Source organism: Schistocerca americana, chromosome 3, assembly GCF_021461395.2.
Source record: "Schistocerca americana isolate TAMUIC-IGC-003095 chromosome 3, iqSchAmer2.1, whole genome shotgun sequence".
Classification (NCBI taxonomy): Eukaryota; Metazoa; Arthropoda; class Insecta; order Orthoptera; family Acrididae; genus Schistocerca; species Schistocerca americana.
In genome coordinates, this window is record NC_060121.1 from 570,510,181 (window position 1) to 570,536,435 (window position 26,255).

The 26,255-nt window shown below is 44.6% G+C and overlaps 1 protein-coding gene across 1 annotated transcript in view; it reads left to right on the plus strand.

Annotated features, from left to right (window-relative positions):
* LOC124607493 (pro-corazonin-like) overlaps positions 1-23,890 on the plus strand; it is a 49,232-nt gene extending 25,342 nt beyond the window's left edge. The window contains exons 2-3 of the mRNA XM_047139873.1: positions 20,015-20,267; positions 23,585-23,890. Of these exons, the coding sequence (XP_046995829.1) occupies positions 20,015-20,267; positions 23,585-23,731 (400 nt within the window). The 3' untranslated portion in view covers positions 23,732-23,890. The remainder of the gene's footprint in view (positions 1-20,014; positions 20,268-23,584) is intronic.
* The last annotated feature ends 2,365 nt before the right edge of the window (positions 23,891-26,255 follow it).

Below are 26,255 nucleotides of genomic sequence, written 5' to 3' on the forward strand. Positions count from 1 at the left end.
TTAAAAGTTATTTGGAACTACGTGCAGTTGTTAATAATTTCAATAGTCTTTTGTGTATATCGGACCACAACCGCTGTCAGTTTCATGAGGGAAGCTACTGTCCAGCCTAGATTGCTTTTATTTTTGAAATGAACACTTCATTTCACGCTTTTGCGCCATTAGTTAGGGATTCGAGGAGAACGAACGTTGCTAGACCATTCGTCATCGTCGTGTGGGCGCAGCACCTAGTGTTATGGAAGGGGAATGTTACTGGCTACACAGGATGACCTCCTCTGGTTCACTTGGCTGTAATTTAGACAACAGCCGTTAGATTTATGACACGTTAAGACTGGTGTCTGTGCCCTGTATTTCAGTAAGATAATACGAAACCATGTTATATGGCCCATGCGGTCCTGACTTACCTAAATATGGAGGATATACGAATTTTGTCTTGGCCATCATGGTCTCTATAGATCCCTCACCCACTGAAAACATCTGGTCATGAGTTGCCGAGAAGTTGGCGCACACCATTCGCCAGCCACCGTAATTGATGTACTCTGACATAGAGCTGAAATAGCTTGGGATGATGTTCCCAGCATGTCAACCGAGTTCAGTTCGACTCAACACCCAAGGTCATTAGAGCCAGTGTTGCTGCCAGAAGGGCGCTTAATCTGGTACCCGCGTGTTTCTCTAAACCATCTAAACATTTGATCGCTATTGTAGTTTATTCGCACAAGAAGCAAAATTTCGTTATTTGGTATCTTTCCTGGTTCTACGTGAGGAATGAAATGAAAACCTTAAAAATGTAATAAAAATGTAATTTCGCACCATTGTTCGGCCTAAGTTGGCAGTACTGTTACCAACGACGTAAGGAATGCCCTATACACTACGTTTACATACAACACATCTTCCGAAAGACGAGAACAGAATTTAGGAAACCGTTTTTCGCTGTCATGTTTACATGTTAAGGTCTGAAGCGGATTTTCTAGCCCAGTTAAATACGGCGCCTGGAAAACACTCTATACAATCGCTATTTCTTTTCAGTTAGACTAGATGTAAACAGCTTCAATCTAATATTTCTACTTGTCCTTTACTATACTAAAAGCCACTCCTTCCACATTAGCCGAAAATTTTTAAAAACAAGACGAAACCAGACCGCCCAAACACATTTCAAAACCGGTTGCGTTTACATGATAGCGAAAATCGATGCGGATTTGGAAAACCGGCAATCAGAAGCGGATTTCCAGAATCGATTTTGAAGTGATTACATGACCACCCAGAGCGGAATTGGGAAATCGGTTTACGAAATCCGGTTTTGGGAGCCCCCATGTAAACGTAGTGACATACAAGCGTAACGCGGACACTATAGCAGTTCAAAATGGCTGCCCCTCTAACGATATGTACCATGAAAGAACAGCGTCTGTCACACGTTTTCTGAGCAATGAAGGTACGAAATCTATTGAAACCTATCGGCGAATGGAGGTCCAGTATGGTGATGCATGTCTATCACTGTAGCAAGTGTATGAGTGGAGTAGAAAATTCGGAAATGGCGTGACTTCTGTGACAGACGCTCAGCGCCCGGCTCGGGCTAACTGCGTTGTGGCACCGTAGTCTATTGCAGCAGTTGAAACCATAGTGCTGGAGAATCGCAGTCTAGCGGTGGATGAAACAGCCGCTGATCCGAACACTTAATCATGACTCAGCACTTCACATGATTCATGAAGTGCTTAAGTTCTGCGAAGTGTCTGCAAGACGTGTGCCACGTCAGTTCCCTTCAGAACTGAAAGAGCGCCGTATTGAAGTCTGTGGGCTTTAGCGGCGATTTTAAGCAGAAGCTTCTTCGCGGAAGTCTTTACAGAAGACGAAAACTGGGTGCACCACCACCAGCCCGAAACAAAGAGAGCAAACAAGGAAAGGCGCCATATTTGATCACCAAGGGCCAAGAAGTTCTGGATGCAGCCATCTGCAGGGAAGAACAGCGTCTGTCACACGTTTTCTGAGCAATTGAGGTACGAAACCAATGGAAATACATCGTCGAATGTAGGTCCAGTATGGGATGCATGTGTATCACTGCAGCAGGTGTATGAGTGGAGTAAAATTGTTTGTTTCGTAAACAACTTCCATTGCTTCTCAACACATTCTTCTTTGAGGGAAATACTCTTGGTCCAGTGATCCTCCAGCATTTTCATCCCATCGGAGAAAATCGGTTTTGTCAAACTCTGCAAAATACTCGTTGACTGCAACTATCACTTCCTTATTCGATGAAAATTTTTTCCCAGCTACGCAAAGTTTCTAGTTGGTGGACAGGAAGAAGTCACTTGAGGCTATGTTTTGTGAACAGGATGGATGAAGAACCAATTCATAGCCCAGTTCATGCACTTTCGCCATTGTTATCGTTGATGTGTGGGATGGTGCATTATCCTGGTGAAAGAGTACTTTTTTGCGTGCCAACCTTGCGCTTTTTTCACCAACGCAAGTTTCAGATGATCCAGTAATGAAGCATAATAGGGGCCAGTTATAGTTCTGCTTTCATCCAAGTAATATATGAGGATTATTCCGTGGCAATTAAAAAAATTAAACAAGTCACTTTACCAGCTGACAAAGTGGTGTCTGGCTTCTTCGGTGGACTTTCACCAGCCTTTGGCATTTGTTTTGACTGACGCCTTGACTCTGGTGTGCAATGATAGCTCCAGGTTTCATCAATGGTCATAAATCGGCGCAAAAAGCCTTGTGGATTGCGATCAAACATCGCCAGACACTGTGTTGAAATGTTTTGCCGGATGCGCATTTCGTTAACTGTGAGAAATCGCGCCATCCACCACGCACACAGCTTCTTCATAGTCAATTCTCCGTGCAGGATATAATGCACTCGCTCAGTTGGGGTGCCTATAGTCTCAGCAGTCTCATACTAGTTTACTTGGCTGTCTTGCAATACCGTATCATGGATTTCGTCACTGGTTTTCTTTGTGATGACATCAATTCGACGGCCGGAGCTCTTTTCGTCTTTGGTGCTTGTCTAGCCACGTTTAAATTCATTCATACCAATGTAAAAGGTCTTCAATGATGGTGCAGAGTCCATGTGAACTTCTTCCACTTCTGTTCTAATTTTTATGGTAGTCAAAGAATTAAAATGAAAATGTTTAGTAACAGACAGAAACTCAGTTTTCACCATTTTCGATCGCAGTCGACACATTGATCAATTTAGGCGACTATCAACAATGAACTGTGTGCTGTAAATGGTTGAAATTCTTTATACGATCCTTGGAATAATGAAGCTTACCAACCATGAAGGAGCAACAAAAATGCTCCATTCTTTTATGGAATGTTACCAGACTTATCAACCATTCTCGTATTAAAAAAGTCAGCTTAGCTGCAATAAGATCAAAGTGACGTGGACTTCTGACTCCAGGTGTCATTTTGCAACACGACAATTCTTGGCCTCCTACTGCCCATCGATGACCTTCCCCCTACTTATACCTCCCGAGGAGATCACGAATGTAAAATTAGAGAGATTCGAGCGCGCACGAAGGCTTTCCGCCAGTCGCTCTTCCCGCGAACCATACGCGACTGGAACAGGAAAGGGAGGTAATGACAGTGGCACGTAAAGTGCACTCCGCCACACACCGTTGGGTGGCTTGCGGAGTATAAATGTAAATGTAAATGTAGATGTAGATGATACTCTGCCACATTCACCATACTCGCCAGACATCGCACCGAGTGATAACCACATGTTTTGAAACGTCCCCTTAGAAAAATTGTACAAGACTGTGCTTAAACTGACACACAATATTTTTAGCGCAACGGAATCTGTCTTTCAATATTCCCTACAAAAGAATGGCCCTGAGTAACATTAAACTATACCTTTCATAAATCACTTACCTCACAAAAATCTTCGTTACTCAAGCTACTGCAATACAGCGAGCGCCACTACTGCCAGCTAAAAAAAAGATTCAAACTACTGAAGACACTAACTACTGATAGGCATAGTTAGCAAATGAAAGATTTTGATAGAGAACAAACAATGTATTTACCTTAATAGTGTTCAAAAGTCATAATATATACAGCAGTTCATGACATCCAGTCTTACAAATTTCAAAACTCCGCCATTTCTCTCCCCACATCCACCACTGCTGGCGGCTCACCTCCAACTGCGCAACGCTACGCGCTATTAACGACCAGCTGCCCAACACTACAATGGCCAAGAACAGTGCATACCAGCCACAGACTGCACACAGCACAGCCAGTGATTTTCAGAGCGCTACGTGGCGTTACCAATATAAAAACCTAAACAGCCTACTTACAGTTTGAACACTTAAAAGGGCGATGGGAGGAAAGAAATTTCGTTCCAATGAAGAGGTGAAGCAGGCTGTGAACGAGTAGGTCTGCAGACGCCCAAAAGTTTTTTTTTTGTTTTTTTTTGTTTTCGGGGAAATCCGTGCGCTTCTTCGCGCTGGAGGAAGTGTCTTGAAGGACAGGGAGATTACGACGAAGGTGTCGAAGGATGATACACTTATGGTCCACTTTTGTTCAACAAAAAAAAAAAGAATAAAAAATTTGAGATTTCATTTGACAATCCCTCGTAAAATTTTAATGGTTAGTGGTTTAATTGCACCTCATCTTTAGTACTGTGCTGCAAATACTGTGCTACAAGCGTCATAATGTTTTTGATGTCAATGGCTTCTCGCCCGCGTTAGAATTCTTCGTCTTCATTGTCTTTCGTGCTTTAGTTACGAACCGTTCGCAGTGTTGACAGTCGGCTGGTAGGTGCCTGGTTTCGCCTTACCTTCTTCCTTTCTCTTTCTATGCGGCCAGTAACGGCGTGTGCTCGCGTCCGTTCGTGCATGTGACCAGCGCTTCCACAAGCGTCAAGCTCACCCCCGGGCCGCGCCGTTTCGCAGTATCCTTGGGGTCGCCGGTGCGTTCGCTGACAGCGACGCGTGATCCTCCGTTCACAGTTCCGCTTCACTGGCGCCAGTAATAGGGAGACGCAGTAGCTGCCTCGCTCCACTGCGAGGTGGCGTACCTCTTCTCAGAAGCAAACGGGCCAGACATCGCTTCGTGTCAAAAGAGTTCAGCGAACCAAAGAACGAAGTTTAGCGTCTCGTTGACATTCAGAACACCAGAGACAGGGCCACTATCTCACCTGGACAACGACAGGAAAGAAAACGAGCTGAGGGACTGCTTTAGAAGCCATACCATAACTGTGCAGGGAACCCACAGCTGGCCAGAGGGAGATCTGAATCCTTCTCCTCCGGAATACCAGTCTGACACCTTCACTAATGACACCTTCACTATTAATCGAGATGATATAATGACAAAAGCACTAGACGATTTGATACATTGCTACAATATTTAAACTCACAACACAAAATTAACTTGTAATTGTGACGCAAGAAGAGTGCGACAATATTGCAAATTACTGCACAATCGCTGTTTTCATCACTAAATAAGAAGCCACCAGTTCATAAACCAGTGACTTTATTCGGGAAGAATCCGTAATCAAATTGCCATGAAGATCTTGGTGATCGGATGTATAAGGACAGTATGTAACAAACAAAGCTGTCATGGCAGCTTTAGAAGGTTTGAAACATTCACGATGGATTTGTTACTCAGGTGGCATCCAGTGACTAGTCCACGTTCGAAGTCACTGAGCTCTGCTGACCGACCCAAGTTGCCGTTACAGCTTCTCTATTGAAAACACAATACTTCCTGCCCTCGCCTTACACAAGGATGTAAGGAGAGTTTTCTCAGATAGCGTATCTATAAATTTTGTCCGTCGTAGGCGGAGCACAAACAAAGATAGAGGAAGGTTTGGGAAGAAAATTGGTCAGATCCTTTTCAAGAAATCAACCTGGGGTTTGCCTTAAGTGGACGACTGAGATCTGAACCATCGCCATAACGAATGCGACCCATTGTGGTTGAAGGGCGCAAGGCTTAAAAGAGAATGCTGTGTTCACTCCAGATGATACAACGTAGTGGGAAAGCCGGAGAGTTGTGCACCTACCATTTTGTGGCTGTATTAGTTGCCTGTATGTGTAGTATGCTCTGCATGATTTGGAACGACGTAGTGTAGTCACGTCATAAAATCCCTTCTATTAATAGAAATGCTACTACTGTTTGAAGACTTAGTAGACAGGAAACCAAATAAGCTGTATGAGAAATTGGGAAAACCACATGTGGTAAAGGACTCTGCTTGCTACTGGACGGTGTACTTTTGGAAGGTGCAGATGTGACGCTTTCTGTAAAATGATTCCGTATGACACTACTGACAGGTACATGAGAATGTGGCTGCTTGCAACAGTTTTACAGTTCACGTGGTCTGTCGGCAAGTTGGCATACGCAGTGCAGGATAGTAATTTGCAGACACCTCGATTCTTCATACAATGCCCCTTGTCATGTTATACAACCCGTGGTCAGCGGATCATTGATCGCTCATCTTTGACGCTACACTGGTTGCTTCAAAGAAGTGCGCTAGATTGCAGTCGGAAATGATCTTTTAACTAACGATTTAGACTTCCAATGTATATTGTTGAGTAGAACGACAGCCCATACAGCTACTCTGGGAATAAAACCATTCCATTCTGACTCATTTCAGATGGCTAACTGACAAGTTCCCCGAAAATGATACAGTAGCCTTACTCAAGATACGAATATTCCTCTGAACAATAATCTTCAATGTTCACAGGTGCGCGATCACACCTAGTACACTGCCTGACCAAAGAACAAAAAGCAAAAAACGCCCAGCAGGGAAGGAAGAAACAAAGTGAAACATTACAGTTTGATATGGTTTGTGACGTTGTTTCAGTGATCGCAATAACTAGTCAAATTTTCGAGAAACTTGGTTGTACGATTCCACTGTTCAGTATGACGTCACACCACCTCTGGCCTAGGTGCGTACACTGATTCGGTTGGAAAGGGTGTCATAAAGCCATTGCATCCTCTCCGGAGGCAAGCTGACACATAACTGTTGTAACTGGCCCTTGATATCTTCGGCACTGGTACGGAGACGGAGCTGATGTCCCAGTTGGCTCCACTAAAGTTCTTTCAGACTTTAGATCTGGGGATCATGCTGGCAACGCGATCATCTCAACATCACGCAGTCAGGTCATAGAGACACGTGTCTTCCTACACCATGACGACTGGAGTAACACCACTGTGCTTTTCCAAAACACTGGAAGAACGCAAACTCTCCCCAGGTAGCCGCCATCTGGGTTAGCGCAGGAAGGCGATTCATCGTTCGACACAATGCGATGTCAGCCATCAGCAGTCCATGCTTCCCGGCCACGTCACCGCTCCAACAGAAGCTGATTGTGAAGACGAGTATGCCTGCTCCTCACGTTCCTATGCAATCCGACTTTGGACTCAACCAGCCGGACAATTTGAGACCTACAATGAATTCCCTTTCGAACTCTGTTTACGCTGTCTCACGGGAGTACGCAGCATCTCCGCGTCCTTCACAGCGATCACTCGACATATGGTCGTTGTTCACGTCCCTTATACACACTACTAGGTCTGATCAGAACACTAAACACGAGCGACGGTAATACACTCTGGTGGCCGTTCTACCTGTCACAGAGAACTGTAAATCATTTACAAATCCACTGTTTGTGTGTACCTGTATGAAGTAACATTGACATAAGACCATATCTTCTAGGTATTTAATTTTTTCGTCAGCATTGTAAGTTCGCACCCCACGAGCGCCAAAGTTAATGTAGTCTCTGTCTTTCGTGAACTTAGCAGGAGCCTCTGCTCCTTCTTCGTCAGACCGTTGCAAGTCTGGAAAAGCAATCCTTTCTTGCAAGGTAATGTGATGTGTCTGTTCCTATGGCCTCATATTATTTTCACCCACCAAGGGAAAGCGTTATTAACTTATAAAGTAAGAGCACGTGTCTCATCACGCTGCAAATGCGTGACTCCTGCCCAAGATATTACATCTCAATGAAGCATACTCTGAAACAGCATAATACGTCATGAACGTCGCAGAGAGGGTATCAGAATAATTTTATCCCATTCCAATTCTACAGGGATATGGTGTGCGGTAAGCCTACATTTTCAGTACCATATTATATGCCGGAGTTATTCTTCGTCGTCATTACGCGAGATATATCTTTCTCTAACCGTCGTGGAATAACAGTTTTTCAGAATTTCGCAGGTAGGGCTTTTAGCGGAGCATAGTGCCTCTCGTTCGCAGTTTGTTGAGCAGTTATTGCGCTCTTGCATTGACAAAGCTTTCCTTTGGACGTTCCCTGCCCTCTTCCGTTAATTCAACATGGTGTCTCATCTAAATTGAAGCTATCTTAAATCAATTTCAATAGCATAATCAGTAACGAGAGCAATTCCAGACCAACATGCTGCACTCAAGAATTGGTCGAACGATTGTTTTTCAAGTGGTGTGGATCCTTAGAATTCACCTACAAATATATGTTTGGCGTCCTTCACGAATAGATTTATATGGTTATTATACAAAAACGTCCTTCACGAATAGATTGATATGGTTATTATACAAAAAACCGCTACGGAGGATCACGACTGCAGCAAAAGCCGGAAGGAGCTTTATAATGATAGGGGTAATAGCTAAATTCAGGATTGTGGCCAATAACACATCTTTTATATGTGTATGTGTGAACAGTGATCGTTATGTTTAGTTTTTACGATACAAGTCGGCACGAAAAACGGTGAGCTGCTGGAAGTGAGTTGTGCTTGCCACCAAGCGCACTCAAGCTATATGTAATTCCCTGAATGTAAGGTGCCCGCATAGCTGCAGTGGAAAACAAGTTGCCTACAATGAAGGCGGCGGCTAATGGAGGAGCAAGCGGAGTGGCACTTACTCCCAACGTCCACAATTATTTATTGGATATATTAATCTCTATCTTCACCTACTGTTTGAGCCCTCTATCAATTCCTTTAGTACCATGGAAGCTATTATCCCTATGCCTAAACACATCTCCTATCATCCTACACCTTCTTCTGTAATTACTTTTCCTCGGCGATTCTTTGGAATTATTCTTCATTTCTTATCTTACCGTTGTAAAGCTCTTCGATTCTCTTCTTTTCAGACGTTCCCTCAGTCTCTGATTCACTTATACGCAGGCACACATTATCAGAAGTATCTTTAAGGTCGACATTCGGTGGTAGATACCTCCTTTTGCAAGGACTGTCCTCTTTACCTCTTCTACTGCTTTCCTTCATCTGTCATATCTTATTTTGCTTCCGTGGTAGCAGAGTTCCTTCACTTCGTCCACTACATGGTCCCTAATTTCGACGTTAAGTTTATGCTAATCGCATTTCTGCTGCTCCTTAATACTTCCATCTATCTTTGGTTTGCTCTCAATCGTTATTCTGTACCCACTACTATGTTCAACGTGTTCAACAGGTTTCGCTCGCTTTCACAGAGAACAGCAATTTGAACAGTGGATCTTACCATCGATATTCTTTCACACTCAATTTAATCTAACTACTGAATCTTTCTTTCACTTCCTTCAATGCTCTTCAGTACACAGAATGAACAGTAGAAGACAAAGACCTTGTCTTACACCTATTCTAATCTGAGTTCTTGTCCTTTGCTCTACTATTCCTATTTTTCCTTTTGATTCTTCTATGTGTCGTACATTACCAGTATTTCTCACTGGTGTTCGCAAGTTCGCCTAAGGATTTCAAACATCTTGGTCCCCGTACGTTCAAAGACTTCCTCCACCAGGATCAATTAACATGAATGTTTTCTGGATATGGTAACGCGTCATCTTTTATTGTGACAGTTGTTTTATAATATGACGCGGTATCACATTTATAAAATTTTTACCTTACGTTACACTCTTTTTATATTGTCAAATGCTTTTTCTAGAACTGCAGATACTACGCAGGTGTCATTATATTTCATCAGTCTTGCTTCCATTATCAAGCGTAACATGACGTTATTACCCCTAGAGCTAAACTAATCGTTTTTAACAGACTTTCAGTATTTGTATTTCTTATTAGTTATTCTGGTAGAAAACTTGGATGGATGAGCTATTAATCTGAATCGTCTGAATTATGTTCTTCTGAATTTCCAGTGGCATGTGTCCCGTCTCATAAACTGTACACATTAACTTGAATAATCCTTTAGTTGTCATTGTCCCAACGATTTTAGAAATTCTGGTGGTGTGCCATCTTTCCCTTCTGCCATGTTTGGTCATAAGTTTTCTAAACCTCTGTCAAATTCTGATTCTAACTCTGGATCACCTATGTCCTTCAAAAATACAAGCACTTTGTGTTTGTCGTATTAGTAGGCAACGAAAATTAATGTCTGCTAACATGAGCGACGATTAGATAAGGTTAGCGAAGTAGTTAGCAACAACTTCATCTGTGACGTTGTGTCACTCTTGCATTACTGACTCGAAAGTTTTTACCATGGCAGTCTCGTATAAAATTTTCTTAGACTTCAAACCGCATCACATTCGAGTAGAAAAGCGAGCTTTAGTATCTTTTATTTCCGTTGGCGACAACAGATGGCAGTGATTGAACACTTACCAGGAAGTTTCATGAGGAGGACGACGCTTCAAATCACCCCCCGGGCGTCCCTATTTAGGATTTCCGTGTCTTCCTTAAATCACTTAAGGCGAACGTGGGAATGGTGCCTTTGAAGGGGCTAGGCCTATTTCCTTTATCATTCTTCCTCAATATGAGCTTGATCCTCGTCTATTATGACCTAGTTGCCAACGGCAAACATTAATTTTCCTTCCTCCCTTCCTTCCCTCGTTATCTATGCCATGTAAAAAATGTGTGTGGTCATAAATAATAATAACAGTAATCAGTATAGCGAGCCAGTTATTACGCACTCTTAGGTATAGGCTCACTGTTGAATATAGGCCTGTTCCAGACTTCTCCATTCATTGCAACCTTCAGCTTTTCGGATCCAAGTTTTTCCTGCTTGTTTTCCGTGCCATAAATCCATTTTCAGCTATGTCGTCTTCTAGATTTTTTTATCATGAGGAACCTAACGTTTTGTCTGGCTACATACACGACCCACGCTAGTTTCAGTCTCGTAATAGTCGCTATCACGTCCTCCCTTTCTTTTCATGTACCTATTTCTTTGCTTTTGTGTTCCTTCTTGTTATGCCGAACAGGCATCTTTCCTTTTGTCTTTGGGAAACTTCAATTTCTAATAGTTTGAGCATTTAACGTCCGTGTTTCATTTCCTGGAGGGCACATTGGGAATTTACTTCGGAACGCAGCATTCAGTTTCCCACGTAAACTCCAAGCCATCTTCACCTTTCTGTTCACTTCATTTAATATCTATGCGCTTGTTGTTTTCATTTAAATACACAGATTCGCGAAGTGTTTCTATACTTTCTATAACTTTATCTACTCCATAATTTCGTCATTAATCTTTACTTTCCTAACACGGTACTGATTGTACGTAATAGTATTAATTTAATTAATCCACAGGTCTATTGTGTTACTGTGTTCATTTCCTCCATCTATGATATTCGTTTACGCAGATTCCTTCTTCATCGCAGTTTAATGATTAAAGACATCTTTTTAGGCTGTAGAAAATGGTTTTGGTGAAATGGAGTCCCCTTGCCTAACTCCTCTTTCAATTATGAACTCTTGATGTAATCAAATGAAAGCTATATTTTTGTTGCGTACATTCCTCAACGAATTGATGTAAGTAATCACAATAACAATAATAACGATAAAAGATCATGATCATTGTGTCGGCGCATTTCTGCAAGTCACTGTCGGAAGTGCTTCCACATAAAAGTTATAGTGTGCAAGAAGTTCAGCCGTACATTTTCTGGTGATAAGAATACCCTTCACTCTGTTTGTAATGCTGCTTATGATGTAGATAAGGCCCTCAACAGGATGGTTGTTGGCGCTCTTACTGTAGATCGATAGGCATATATCGTGATTTGAATAACGTCTGTTCTCACAAGCGACACTGCTGCGACGATTTCCGGAAATACGCATTAGCAGCTTTGTCCAAAATGTTTAGCTGCGTCTATACGAACACATGGTTTTCACTGATAAAATCAATTTATCGGTTATCCTGTCACGTATTAAAATCCAGCAACCGTTTGGAAAAATCTCCCTATGCCATACTAAACTATGACACTTAAAACATTCAGTTCATTGTTTCCAGGATGGATGGTTAATTAATGCCTCCAATCGGACTGACGCCTTTATGGTTGAACACGACTGTACTGACACTGGATTGAGATGAGACGAATGAACTGATCGTATGGCATTACTGGCCGGGAGTTGTTCGGCCGCCTGCTGTAAGGCTTCTAGTTTGATGCCACTTCAGCGACTTGCATATCGATGAGATGAGATGAAATGAAATGATTAGGACCACACAAGCACCCGAGCGAAAAAATCTCCGACCCAGCCAGGAATCGAACCAGCGACTCCGCGATCTAGAGGCAGCGACGCTAACCACCTTTTTTTCCCTTCATTGTTCTCGGCGTTTGATCTGGGCGGACGTCACGTGAAACCCCTTTCAAGTTGATCTTTGAGTACTTTACTCAGTTTTTTTGTGACGGAGGATAGCCAACACACTGACTGTGGACTCCACTAGACCATGAGCTGCGACGCCACTTGAGGTGTTACTTAATGGAATGAAAATCAGTTGAATAAAAGAGCTAATACTTTCTGTTAAATATAGGTGGCTGAACAGTTAATAATAATAATAAAATGTAATTAATAATAATAATAATAATAATAAATACATCGGCTACACCACTGCAATTTCATAACCACTTCTACAACCTTTTAGATCACATAACATCAACATATACGAAGAAAGTAAATTGGAAAAAGAAAACACTACATGGCAAGCACCCGTATCATCTAACACAGCCACACATCGATCAAGACGCATCCAACACATTGCTAAGAAAAGGCAATATATACAGTGAGACGGAAGGATTCATGATTGCAATACAGGATAAAACAGTAAGCACCAGATATTACAGCAAGCATATTATTAAAGATCCCAATACCACAAGAGATAAATGCAGACTTTGCAAACAACAAATAGAAACAGTAGATCACATGACAAGCGGATGTACAGTACTAACAAATACAGAATACCCCAGAAGACATGACAATGTAGCAAAAATAATACATTAACAGCTTGCCTTACAACATAAACTTATAAAACAACACGCCCCCACATACAAGTATGCACCACAAAATGTACTGGAGAAAGATGAATACAAATTATACTGGAACAGAACCATTATAACAGATAAAACAACACCACATAACAAACCTGACATCATATTCACCAATAAAAAAAAGAAATTAATACAACTAATCGAAATATCCATACCCAATACAACAAATATACAAAAGAAAACAGGAGAAAAAATTGAAAAATACATTCAACTGGCTGAGGAAGTCAAGGACATGTGGCATCAGGATAAAGTTGACATTATACCAATTATACTATCAACTACAGGAGTCATACCACACAATATCTACCAGCACATCAATACAATACAGCTACATCCAAACTTATATATACAACTACAGAAATCCGTAATTATTGATACATGTTCAATTACCCGAAAGTTCCTAAATGCAATATAACATATACTGTACAGTTAAAAGGAAGTGACGCTTGATCAAGGTCCGCGTCACTTTCCATTTTTAACCAGACTTAACGTCTGAGAAAGTAAAGAAATAATAATAATAATAATAATAAGACAAAAATACAGGGACCAAGCCATCTACCCAGTGCTGACTGACTTCCTCCCTCCCAACACCGTACGTATGAGGTGTGAAAATTCACAAAATTTTAAAATGCGTGTCACACAGTTGTTGTATGCCTGGAAGGTGACCAGGCCTCCAGCCAAGCTGCGGATTCCCCTTACGTCAATATAGACTGTTTAATCACATTAATGTGACCACCTGTCGAATGCGTTATTAACCGCCTCTCTCGGCGGTCCCCGCTGCGAGACGTGCAGGAGGAGTGTTGCTGAGGTTCTGGAGGGTGCCGATGTGCCAAGTCCAATGCCGCGGCCACCTGCGCTGGGTTCCTGTGTCGAGGATCCACGGTGCAAACAGCTCCATCCATGTGTTCCCTCAGGTTCTCGATTGGGTTTAAACAGGAGGGTGTCTGGTGGCCAGAATATGACGATAAACTCATCCTGATGCTCTTCGAACCACGCACTTACACTGCGAGCTGTGACACGTTGCAGTGTACTTCTGGTAGATGTCATCATGCTGAGGAAAAAGAGACTTCATGGGTATGTGTGTGTGTAGGGGGGAGGGGGGGAGGGGGAGGGGAACATGGTCACCAAGAACAGACGCATACTTGTGTTAATTTCAGAATGATGAGATCACCCAGCGAATGCCACGAAAACATTCGACAGACCACAATGCTCTCTCCTGGTTTCAGGATATTTGCTTTCAGACGTTTCACGCCGTACATGCCACCGGCCGTCTGATGGAACATAAAACGTGATTCGGCTGGAAAGGTCAGCTGTCCGCACTCAGTGGACTTCCAGTTGCTGTATTGGGGTGCAAATTCCAGCCTTCGTCGCCGTTGAACAGCAATGAGCAAGGTTGCACCAACCAGGCGTCTGCTGTGGAGGCCCAGGTGCAGCAACTTTCTCTGAACGGATGTCGAGGGGTCGCTGTTACTGACGTCTTGGTTCATCTGGGCGTTCAGTGGCTCAACAGTTGAAAATATATTTGTCCTTACAAATCTCCACAGCCGTCTTTCAGCCCCGTCACCTATGGCCAGTGGTGCACCACAAGTGCCTCAGTGCCAGTTTTTGATAGCGCGATTTTTCCATATGTGATGTACTGTAACCACGACGCCCCGCAAACAGTTTACACACCCAGCTGTTTCGGAAATGCTTCCGCCCTTGATCCAAAAGCCAATGATCATGAGCTGCGCGGAGTGGCCGCGCTTAGAGGCTCCATGTCACGGATTGCACGGCCCCTCCCGCCGGAGGCTCGAGTCCTCCGTTGGGCATGGATGTGTGTGTTGTCCTTAGCGTAAGTTAGTTTAAGTTAGATTAAGTAGTGTGTAGGTCTAGGGACCAATGACCTCATCAGTTTCGTCCCTTAGCAATTCACACACTCACACACACACACACACACACACACACACACACACACACACACACAATGATCATGCCCTTTGGGACGTCAGATAAATCTCTCCGTTTCCGCATTACAACAAGGACTGCAGTGTTTTCCGCTTCCCTTCTTCCCCGACACGCTTTATATACCCTTCATTGTTAGTGCTATCACCTATCATCTATGAGTCGTTGCACGTCAACGTTGAACATAGGCAGTGGTCGCAATGTAACTGGACCGTCTGTGAGACGTATGGCACACCGGTGGAAGACAGTGAAGTCAACAAGTTAAGAATGAAAAACACTCTCTACTGACACACAACTTCCTCTTCCAATCGGATGATCCACCAATATGCAAGCCATGAGATGGTATGGACCCTGACGATGACCCCCATGTCTTGAAATCATGCTGTGGAAGCAGTGTATGCGCTCAGCATATTAAAATTTTGCTCAGACAGATGCAGAAAGAGGCAAATTTTGCTCCCTAGCGCGATGAGAAAAGTAGTAATTTGACTTGTGTACAGCGATAATCTGAACGCCAGCTACAAAATTTCGGGCATTGGCTAGGAATATTTTCTGAGTATTTTGGTGTGAGGAACCCATGTTCAGCGTTGGCTCGTTCCAGAGTAATTGCATTTAGTTTGGTTTCTCACCCCCCCCTTTTCTTTGTACCTGCTTTGTACTGTAAACATCTGCACAGGTGTTGAGGAGGGGCGCTGTGTGTCTTGTGGGGAAACAAACTTTCTCCATCTATTTCACGGTACTCTCTGTTGACAACAGTGAAACCTAGTTTACCCTACGCCCTCAATCTTGCATTCTGTGCTACTCGGTTCTTTCTGGAGCTTTTCTGTAGGTGATACACATCATTAGGGGTAGATTTATTGATAAAGAATTTGCCTATATGTATCCCGTGATTGGGTTGCTGAACACAATGGAAGAGGGGAACAACTGCGCCGAGTTTAGGTGTTTCTGCAGCGACTGCAACCACATCACAGTACTTCTCCATCTAAGGCTTGTTGCATTACTCTTCTTTTTATGGTGAAGGTGTGATGATTGCGCATTACGTGCTTTTTAATTGTTCGAGAGGCGTTTTCACAGATACAAAAGTGAGTGGGGTAACAAATCGATTAATCATAGTTTCGTGTTTCCGTGTAACGAGCCGCTGGAGATCACGGGTCCCTTATATAAAAGTACAATGCGTGGGAAGAAAAGTGAAGCACTCAGATAACGCGGCCAAATGCGAACGTAGCTTCGTACACGTACACACCATCGGCAGGTACATACATCATTAGAACTGCAATTCCCTGTGACAGAACAGCCACCAGAGTGCATTTGCGTTGTTCGTGTTTAGCGTTGTTACCAGGCGTGACGGGGTATACAGGGTGGTCCATCGATAGTGACGAGGCCAAATATCTCACGAAATAAGCATCAAACGAAACTCGTCTAGCTTAAAGGGGGAAACCAGATTGCTTTATGGTTGGCCCGCTAGATGGCGCTGCCATAGGTCAAACGGACATCAACTGCGCTTTTTTAAATAGGAACCCCCATTTTTTTATTACATATTTGTGTAGTGCGTAAAGAAATATGAATATTTTAGTTGGACCACTTTTTTCGCTTCGTGATACATGGCACTGTAATAGTCACAATCGTATAAGTACGTGGTATCGCGTAACATTCCGCCAGTGCAGACGGTATTTGCTTTGTGATACATTACCCGTGTTAAAATGGACCGTTTACCAATTGCGGAAAAGGTCGATATCGTGTTGATGTATGGCTATTGTGATCAAAATGCCCAACGGGCGTGTGCTATGTATGCTGCTCGGTATCCTGGACAACATCATCCAAGTGTCGGGACCGTTCACCGGATAGTTAGGTTATTCAAGGAAACAGGAAGTGTTCAGTCAAATGTGAAACGTCAACCACGACCTGCAACGAATGATGATGACCAAGTAGGTGTTTTAGCTGCTGTCGCGGCTAATCCGCACATCAGTAGCAGACAAACTGCGCGAGAATCAGGACTCTCAAAAACGTCGGTGTTGAGAATGCTACATCAACATCTGTTGCACCCGTACCGTATTTCAATGCACCAGGAATTGCGTGGAGACAACTTTGAACGTCGTGTACAGTTCTACCACTGGGCACAAGAGAAATTACGGAACGATGACAGATTTTTTCCACTCGTTCTATTTAGCGACGAAGCGTCATTCACTAACAGCGGTAACGTAAACCGGCATAATATGCACAACTGGGCAACGGAAAATCCACGACGACTGCGACAAATGGTACATCAGCGACCTTGGCGAGTTAATATACGGTGCGGCATTATGGGAGGAAGGATAATTGGCCCCCATTTTATCGTTGGCAATCTAAATGGTGCAATGTATGATGATTTCCTATGTAATGTTCTACCGATGTTACTACAAGATGTTTCACTGCATGACAGAATGGCGATGTACTTCTAACATGGTGGATGTCCGGCACATAGCTCGCGTGCGGTTGAAGCGGTATTGAATAGCATATTTCATGACAGGTGGATCGGTCGTCGAAGCACCATACCATGGCCCGCACGTTCACCGGATCTGACATCCCCGGATTTCTTTCTGTGGGTAAAGTTGAAGGATATTTGCTATCGTGATCCACCGACAACGCCTAACAACATGCGTCAGCGCATTGTCAATGCGTGTGCCAACATCACGGAAGCCGAACTACTCGCTGTCGAGAGGAATGTCGTTACACGTATTGCCAAATGCATGGAGGTTGACGGACATCATTTTGAGCATTTATTCCATTAATGTGGTATTTACAGGTAATCACGCTGTAAGAACATGCGTTCTCAGAAATGATAAGTTCACAAAGGTACATGTATCACATAGGAACAACCGAAATAAAATGTTCAAACGTACCTACGTTCTGTATTTTAATTTAAAAAACCTATCTGTTACCAACTGATCGTCTAAAATTGTGAGCCATATGTTTGTGACTATTACAGCGCCATCTATCACAAAGCTAAAAACTGGTCCAACTAAAACATTGATATTTCTTTACGTGCTACACGAATATGTAATAAAAATGGGGGTTCTTATTTTAAAAAAAAACGCAGTTTATATCCGTTTGACCTATGGCAGCGCCATCTAGCGGGCCAACCGTAGCGCCATCTGTTTTCCCCTTCAAGCTAGACAAGTTTCGTTCTTTGTAGTTTTTTCGTTTGACGCTTATTTCGTGATATATTTGGCCCGGTCACGATCAATGGACCACCCTGCATTAGGGGCGTGAACAGTGTCAGATATTGATTGATCACTATGAAGGACACAGAAATGCCGCGTAGTCGTGTGAGACAGTGGTATCACTAGTGACATAGTTTGAAAACCGTCTCATTTTGAGTAACCATTTGGCTGACTCGTCGAATCGTGCAATATATCAATCTGTGGGGCATTCGGATGTGACAGTGCCCTGATGTTGGACTGCATGGGAACGTGAGGTAGGCAAACTCGTCGTAAGGCTTTGCTCGATCACGTCTCACCATTACAAGGAAGGATCGTTATTGCGCCCGAAGCAGATCGTAAACTCTTTACATCTCAGACCGGCGACCGCGAACAAGTACACTACAACAATCTACGTCATCCTGCATCATTGGTCGAAGACTAGCAACAGACGACCTAGGGACGTTGTGATCACAACCGAGGTAGACTCTTCCTACACGTCGGTCAGGGGCCTGAAGGTGGCGTAGTAAACCACTGAAACTGATTGTCAACAAAAAATAAGGTTGGAAACTTGACGGCTGAAAGGTGATTAGTTTGACATCCTCTAGGGATTTACTCTCCCACTCGTAAACTACCATTAAAAACAACAACATAAACGGCTACGTTTGGAGTGGTGCTTCGCGTTCAGTGACGAATCGCAGATCTGCACTACCATGAATGAACATCGTCTGCGAGTATGGCGACGACCTGGAGAGCTCCGATTCTTTGAATGTTTTGGAGAGGCACAGCTGTGTTACTCCTGGCGTAATTGCGTGGGGGTCCGTTGGGTATGACTTCAGTTCACGGCTGGCAGGATTGGTGGAATTCTGTCAGCATAATAGTATCTCACATTCAACAGTATCATGGTGCCATTTTTCAATAGGACAATGTCGGCTGACCTTCAGGTGTGGCCAGCAAGAACCCCAGACCTGCCCCCGAGCCGGCCGCGGTGGTCTAGCGGTTCTAGGCGCGCAGTCCGGAACCGCGTGACTGCTACGGTCGCAGGTTCGAATCCTGCCTCGGGCATGGATGTGTGTGATGTCCTTAGGTTAGTTAGGTTTAAGTAGTTCTAACTTCTAGGGGACTGATGACCACAGATGTTAAGTCCCATAGTGCTCAGAACCATTTGAACCATTTTGAACCTGCCCCCGAAATAAAATGTTTGAGACCAACTCGGACGTCAACTCCATCCCGGCGGCAGTACCCAGGATATCAAGGACCATTTACAATAGTTGTGGGCCATCTTACCTCAGGAGCGGCTGTAACAGCTTCATGGCGTACTCCCCAACGTTATATTGGTAACTGGGCTGATAATGCTTTTGCAGTCTCTCAAATAACATCACATACCCCTCAACATGTGAAGTTTCATTTAGTTTCCTCCTACTCTTCTGAGGTTTAAGTTTTTTTGTTAGGTAGTGTATTCAGAAAATATGCTTGAATATCCTCCGAAATTTTATCGACGGAATTCGGGTTCGCTATATACAGAAGGACCCAGTTTTAAATTTTGGTGCTCCGTTGTTCGCCTTCAAGCGAATGTTGGCACAAGTACTTTGGAAAAACCTCTCCTAGTTCCTTCAAGTACCCTCGTTCAATTCGTCCCTACCGTAACTACCTCCAAGTCGACCGAAAGTGAATACCTTTGCCTCGCCTGCCCTCCAACTACGCAAGACCTCTCTAATAGCCTCGGCGTCCGCCAGCGGTCCTGCTGAAGTGAAGGTGGCGTTGCAGGATGCGTCCGTGGGTGAGCGTGGTGCTGCTGCTGGTGGCGTGCTGGTGCCTGGGTGCGCTGGTGCACGGCCAGACCTTCCAGTACTCGCACGGCTGGACCAACGGCCGCAAGAGAGCCGGCTCCAGCTCCGCCCCCGGCGCCCTGCTGCCCCCCGGCCGCCTCCCGCCTCCAGCTGCCGCCTCCGACATGGACGCACAGCCGTGTCGCGTGCGATGCCTGCGCCTGCTGCTTCAGGGAGGCGCAGTCCCTCAGGTAGCTAGCCACACACAAGCGCACACATTCATACGTACACGCTGAAGTTCACGGTATTGCTTACACTTTCTTGGGGAGAGTCAGATGTTACATCTGTCCTACTCGATTATTTTCTGTCAATTGATAAGGACTCATACTCTTCTGACAGGAAAGTCACAAATATAGCCGCACAACTGAGACGATACACCCGTAGGCACGTAATTTGATTAGATGTCGATTCTGAAGAATGGCGTCAAAAGCCTTCTGGAATCTTAAAATAAGGGCTTTATTTGCTATCCCCTATGGATAGCACACATTACTTAGTGAGCATAATGAGCTAGTCCTTTTTCACAAGATAGACTGCAGACAGAACTCAACACGTCACTCTTAACGGAACTAAATCGACAGATGTAAATATCCGGAGTACCACAGGAAAGTGTGATAGGGCCGTTGCTGTTTACAATATATATATAAATAATCTAGTAGAAAGCATCAGATGCTCTTTAAGGCTATTTGCAGATGATACAGTTGTCTTTACCAAAGTAGCAACGCCAGAAGACAGTAAGAATTTGCAGAACGACCTGCATCATGAATGGTGCAAACTCTGGCAGTTGACCCTGAATATAAATAAATGCAAAATATTGAGCATACATTGGAAAAGAAATCCACTACTGTACAGTTACACTGTTGATGACAAACAGCTGGATACAGCGTCTGCCGTAATATATTTGGGCGTAACTATCCAGAGCGATGTTAAGTACATTGACCACATAAAACAGATAGTAGGAAAAGTAGACACCGAACTGAGATTCATCGGAAGAATCTTAAGGAAATATAACTCATCCACGAAAGAAGTGGCTTACAAGGCGCATGTTCGCACGATTCTTGAGTATTGTTCATCCATCTGGGATCCCTATCAGGTAGGACTGATAGAGAAGATCCAACGAAGAGCGGCGCGTTTCGTCACGGGATCGTTTAGCTGGCGAGAGAACGTTACAGAGATGCTAAACAAACTCCACTGGCAGACGTTACAAGAGAGGCGTTGTGCATCACCGAGAGATTTACTACTGAAGTTCTGGGACAGCACTTTTCAGGAGGAGTCGGACAACGTATTAACTCCCACCACATACATCTCGCGTATTGATCACGAGAAGAAAATTCGAGAAATTAGAGCCAATACAGAGGCTTACCGACAATCATACTTCCCACACACTATTCGCGAATGGAACAGTGTTGGAGGGATCAGATAGTGATACCGAAAGTACCCTCCGCCACACACTATTAGGTGGCTTGTGAAGTATGATGTAGGTGTGATGTAGAACGATATTTTCTGAATCCGTGTTGGCCATTAATAAATCTTTTTTTTGAGGTTATTCATAATGTTCAAACATAGTATATGTTCAAAAATTCTACTGCAGCGCGGAGGACCCAGGGGCTCCATTACCGATACTGCCAAGGATTTTTTTCTTGGTGGAAGGACTGGTGCACTAAGGAAACTACACTGTTGGGTATTGAGGGGGATGCAACAAACGGCAAAGTGGTACGATAAGTACAACATTCTTGGATGTGCAAAAGATTAGCTTTTTGGTGCAAGGGCACAAAGGTAGTAGGAGTAACGCCATATTCAGTCTGCATATGAGGAACGATAACGCGCAGGTTCCTCATTCAGAAACCGCATTTGACCATTTGTTGTTTATAACGAGATCGTGTTATGAGTATGCCTCGTGTGAGAAGGAGAAACATGTGTCGGAGTTCGACAGCAGCATCGAGACTGCGGTTTATCATCCCGCGACACTACTCAGAAATACAAGTATAGAAACCTCTCTGGTGGGCTAATCGGAACCAGCAGACCACCAGCAGACCCACGGCATCATTTGGATGCGGTATGGAGGGTCACTTGGTCAGCACACTGCTCTCCCGGTCGATGTCGGATTTCTTGACCCTGGATCCGCTACTTCTCAGTCAAGCAGCTTCTCAATTGGCCTCACGAAGCTGAATGCACCCAGTTCAAGTACTGTCACCAAGGAAAAGTCCCTGCTAGTGCCAGTAATCGAAGCCAGGTCCTCTGTGTAGCAGCCTGGCACGCTGATCCTTGAGCTACGGAGGCGGACAAGCGTATTCCAAACAAAGCTGAAACAGTCCTTTGCACTGTCTACAGGAACAGGTGCGGTCGAAGAAGCTCTATGATGATGTCAGACACAGGAGCAGCACCACGGTCTTTTCAGCCGAGTTCCAGTTGGGCGTGTAGCATCACGATGGGTGTATGCAAGAGCTCTACGGGAAGCACAAACGCTTTCAGATTGCATTTATCATCATAGTAAGAGCCCAGCATGTAGCGTAATTACATGGTGTGCTATTGGGAATTTGACAACCTCAGGTTCGCATAGCCAGTAATGAGATACTCGTATCTCTCAGCCCGATCGACTTAGTGCCAGCCATTGCTGCTGCTAGAGGTGGCAACTGCCTGTACTACAATTTTGCACCCTGCATTACCCCCCCCCCCCGACCCGCCCAGTTAGCTGAGTGGTCTAATGCACGGATTTCCGGAGTGGGAAGGAGCGCCTGGTCCCCGGCACGAATCCGCCCAGCGGAGGTCCGGTGAACCGGCCAGTCTGTGGATAGTTTTTAGGCGGTTTTCCATCTACCTCAGCGAATGCGGACTGGTTTCCCTTATTCCGCCACAGCTACACTATGTTGGCGATTACTCCGCATATGCGTACACCACCATTACTTTAACACGCAAGCCGGCCGGTGTGGCCGAGCGGTTCTAGGCGCTACAGTCTGGAGCCGCGCGATCGCTACGGTCGCAGGTTCGAATCCTGCCTCGGGCACGGATGTGTGTGATGTCCTTAGGTTAGTTAGGTTTAAGTAGTTCTAAGTTCTAGGGGACTGATGACCTCGGCAGTTAAGTCCCATAGTGCTCAGAGCCATTTGAACCATTTTAACACGCAAACATAGGGGTTACACTCGACTGGTGTGAGACGTTCCCGGAGGGGGGCGAGGGGCACCGGGGGCCGAACTGCACAATAACCCTGGGTTCGATGTGGGGTGGCAGAGGGGTGGACTGCGGTAGTCGTCGTGGGGTTGTGGACCACTGGGGCTGCAGCGGGGACGGAGTCTCTCCGTCGTTTCTAGGTCCGCGGTGAACACACAACATCAACCCCCCCCCCCTACCGCAAATTTTATTCATCCACCTTGTATAAATGCAAGATCACATGAGAAAATCGTGAAGTGTAATTTCCTACCATACACAGATGAGTGCTATGTGGGCTCACACTCCGGTCACGGTTCAGTAAACAATGGGAGTGTTGTGGGCTGACACACTGGTGGTGTTGCAGCTGTACGTGCCGCCCGAGCTGTGGCAGCAGGTGGACGAGGAGGGCGACAACATGGCGGCGCGCCAGCGCGGGGGCGGCGCCCGCCTCCGGCATGCACTTCCACCCCCAGGGGCGGCTGCCGCCGTCGACTCTGACGAGGACATGTGATGCCGCGCAAGTACGCCCGCCTCCACGCTACAGCAGCAGTACCACCGTTCAGCTACACGCTTCACTTCTCGACTGACACGCTGATCTCTATTTCTGTCCAGTATGTGTTCTCATGTATCGATTTTTAATGAAAATAAAGGCCCTTTCTTTACACAACTATTTTTTAAGTTTCATTAATTACGTAATATAGCGAAATTCCCAGAACGGTATACTGGAGTATATTCGGTAATCAAATTTCCTTTTAATTAGTCTTTGACTGTGTGATCGCAGTCAGCGCATCGATGTTTGAGTCTCAGCTTGTGCGGACAAGAGGAGAACTTCTGTGACGTTACTGTAGAATGCTGAACATTAGATAGGTAGACAGCGTAAATAATGAAGAGATACTGAGTGGAACTGACGATAAAAGGGGCTTATATCAGGACCAAAAGAAGAGATAGTTTGCTGAGGTATCAGCGGAGTACTTAATTTGGTAGTGGAGTAAAGTGTGCGGGGTAAAAATTGTAGAGGGTATACGGTAATCAGTTTCAAATTGATGTTTTGGAACTTCGTAGAAAAGAAGGTACACTGGCGCAAAAAATATCACAACAGAAAAAAAATAACTAAAATAGAGAAATGAAATTTCGGGAATACATTTGTCTAGGTAACACATATAAGTGATTAACATTGCGAGATCACAGGTTAATGTAAGCGCGAGATAAGCCATTGCAAATGTGAAATGCTGGTACATTAATGACCGGTGTAAAAGCCAGAACGTTGAATACAAGCATGCAATTGTGTATGCATTGTGTTGTACAGGTGCCGGTTGTCAGTTTGTGGGCTGGAGTTCCATACCTGTTGCACTCGGTATCTCAATAAAGCTAGTTAGGGAAGACGCTGTAGCTGTCGTCCGACGATGTCCCACATCTGCTTGACTGGAGACAGATCTGGTGATCGAGCAGGTCGAGGCCACATGTCGACACCCTGTAGAGCATGTTCGGTTACAATAGAGGAATGTGGACGAGCGTTATCCTGCGGGAGAACACCCCCTGGAATGTTCATGAATGGCAGTACAACAGGTCGGATCACCACACTGACGCAAAAATTTCCAGTCAGGATGCATAGGGTAGCCACAAGAGTGCTCCAGCTATCATTCGAAATTCCATCTCAGACCATAGCTACAGGTCTAGGTCCAGTGTGTCTAGCACACAGACAAGTTGGCTGCAGGCCTCATCCTGACCAATACACTGTCATCGCTGGCACCGATGGAGAACCAGTTTTCATCAGAAAATACAGTAGACTTTCACCCTGCCCTCCAATTAGCTCTCGCTTGACACTACTGAAGTCGCAAATGGTAGTGGTTTGGGGTCAGTGGAATGCGCGCTCCAGGGCGTCTGGCCCGGATCTGTCCTTGAAGTAATCGGTTTGTAACAATTCGTTGTGTGACCGTGGTGCCAAATGGTGCTCAAATTACTGCTGCAGATGCAGTACGATGCGCCACAGCCGTACACCGAACACACCGCTGTCAGCAATCATGTATAGAGGCAACATTCCAGCCAAATCTTACATATTGTTGTGAAACACCGCCTCCACTTAAATACGCTGATTAACCAGAACATCTTGACCAGCAGCGGCGATTTGGGAGAGGAAGGACGGATAGAGCAGAGGCGCTTTGGGAGGTTTAGGGGTGGAGGGAGAACCCGTCACTACAGCCTCTCCGCCCACAGTGAATGTATTTTTTTCTTTTCCTGCTCTCTTCTCCGCCCGTCACCTCACTTAAAACAATGAGAAAGGCGAAAAACCGCGCGGGATTAGCGGAGCGGTCTCAGGCGCTGCAGTCATGGACTGTGCGGCTGGTCCCGGTGGAGGTTCGAGTCCTCCCTCGAGCATGGGTGTGTGTGTTTGTCCTTAGGATAATTTAGGTTAAGTAGTGAGTAAGCTTAGGGACTGATGACCTTAGCAGTTAAGTCCCATAAGATTTCACACACATTTGAACATTTGAAAGGCGGAAAGTTGCCGTCCTGTGTATATTGCCATTGTCCTTTTTTCTGGTCAACGCTCTTTCTCTAATGTTATCCGATTTTCTACATCACGGAAAGCAATATATATCGATTCGATGTCAGTCGCATAACGACAGGCACGCACAAATTGAAGCAACCAGACATGGCGCACCATAAAGTTCGATTTAGGGTCATCTACTGCCTTTGACATCATAAATATTCACTTGCTGTTTCAGAAGTTGCAAATTTTGCACTTTTTGGATACGAGAAGGGTATAGTAAGAAAAAATACTACCAGTCCCTTACCGCTACCAATATCAGTGCGTTACTGACAAAGGAAGTAGGAAGAACAAACCTGTAATGTTCGGTTACAGTGTTACTAGTGAAACGTGGTAGTCACTGGAATTAAGGAAAAAGTGGATGGGAAGACCCACCAGTATAACTTTCTTTCCACACAACCTGTTGATTTAACAATATACAGGGTGATTCAAAAAGAATACCACAACTTTAGGAATTTGAAACTCTGCAACGACAAAAGGCAGAGCTAAG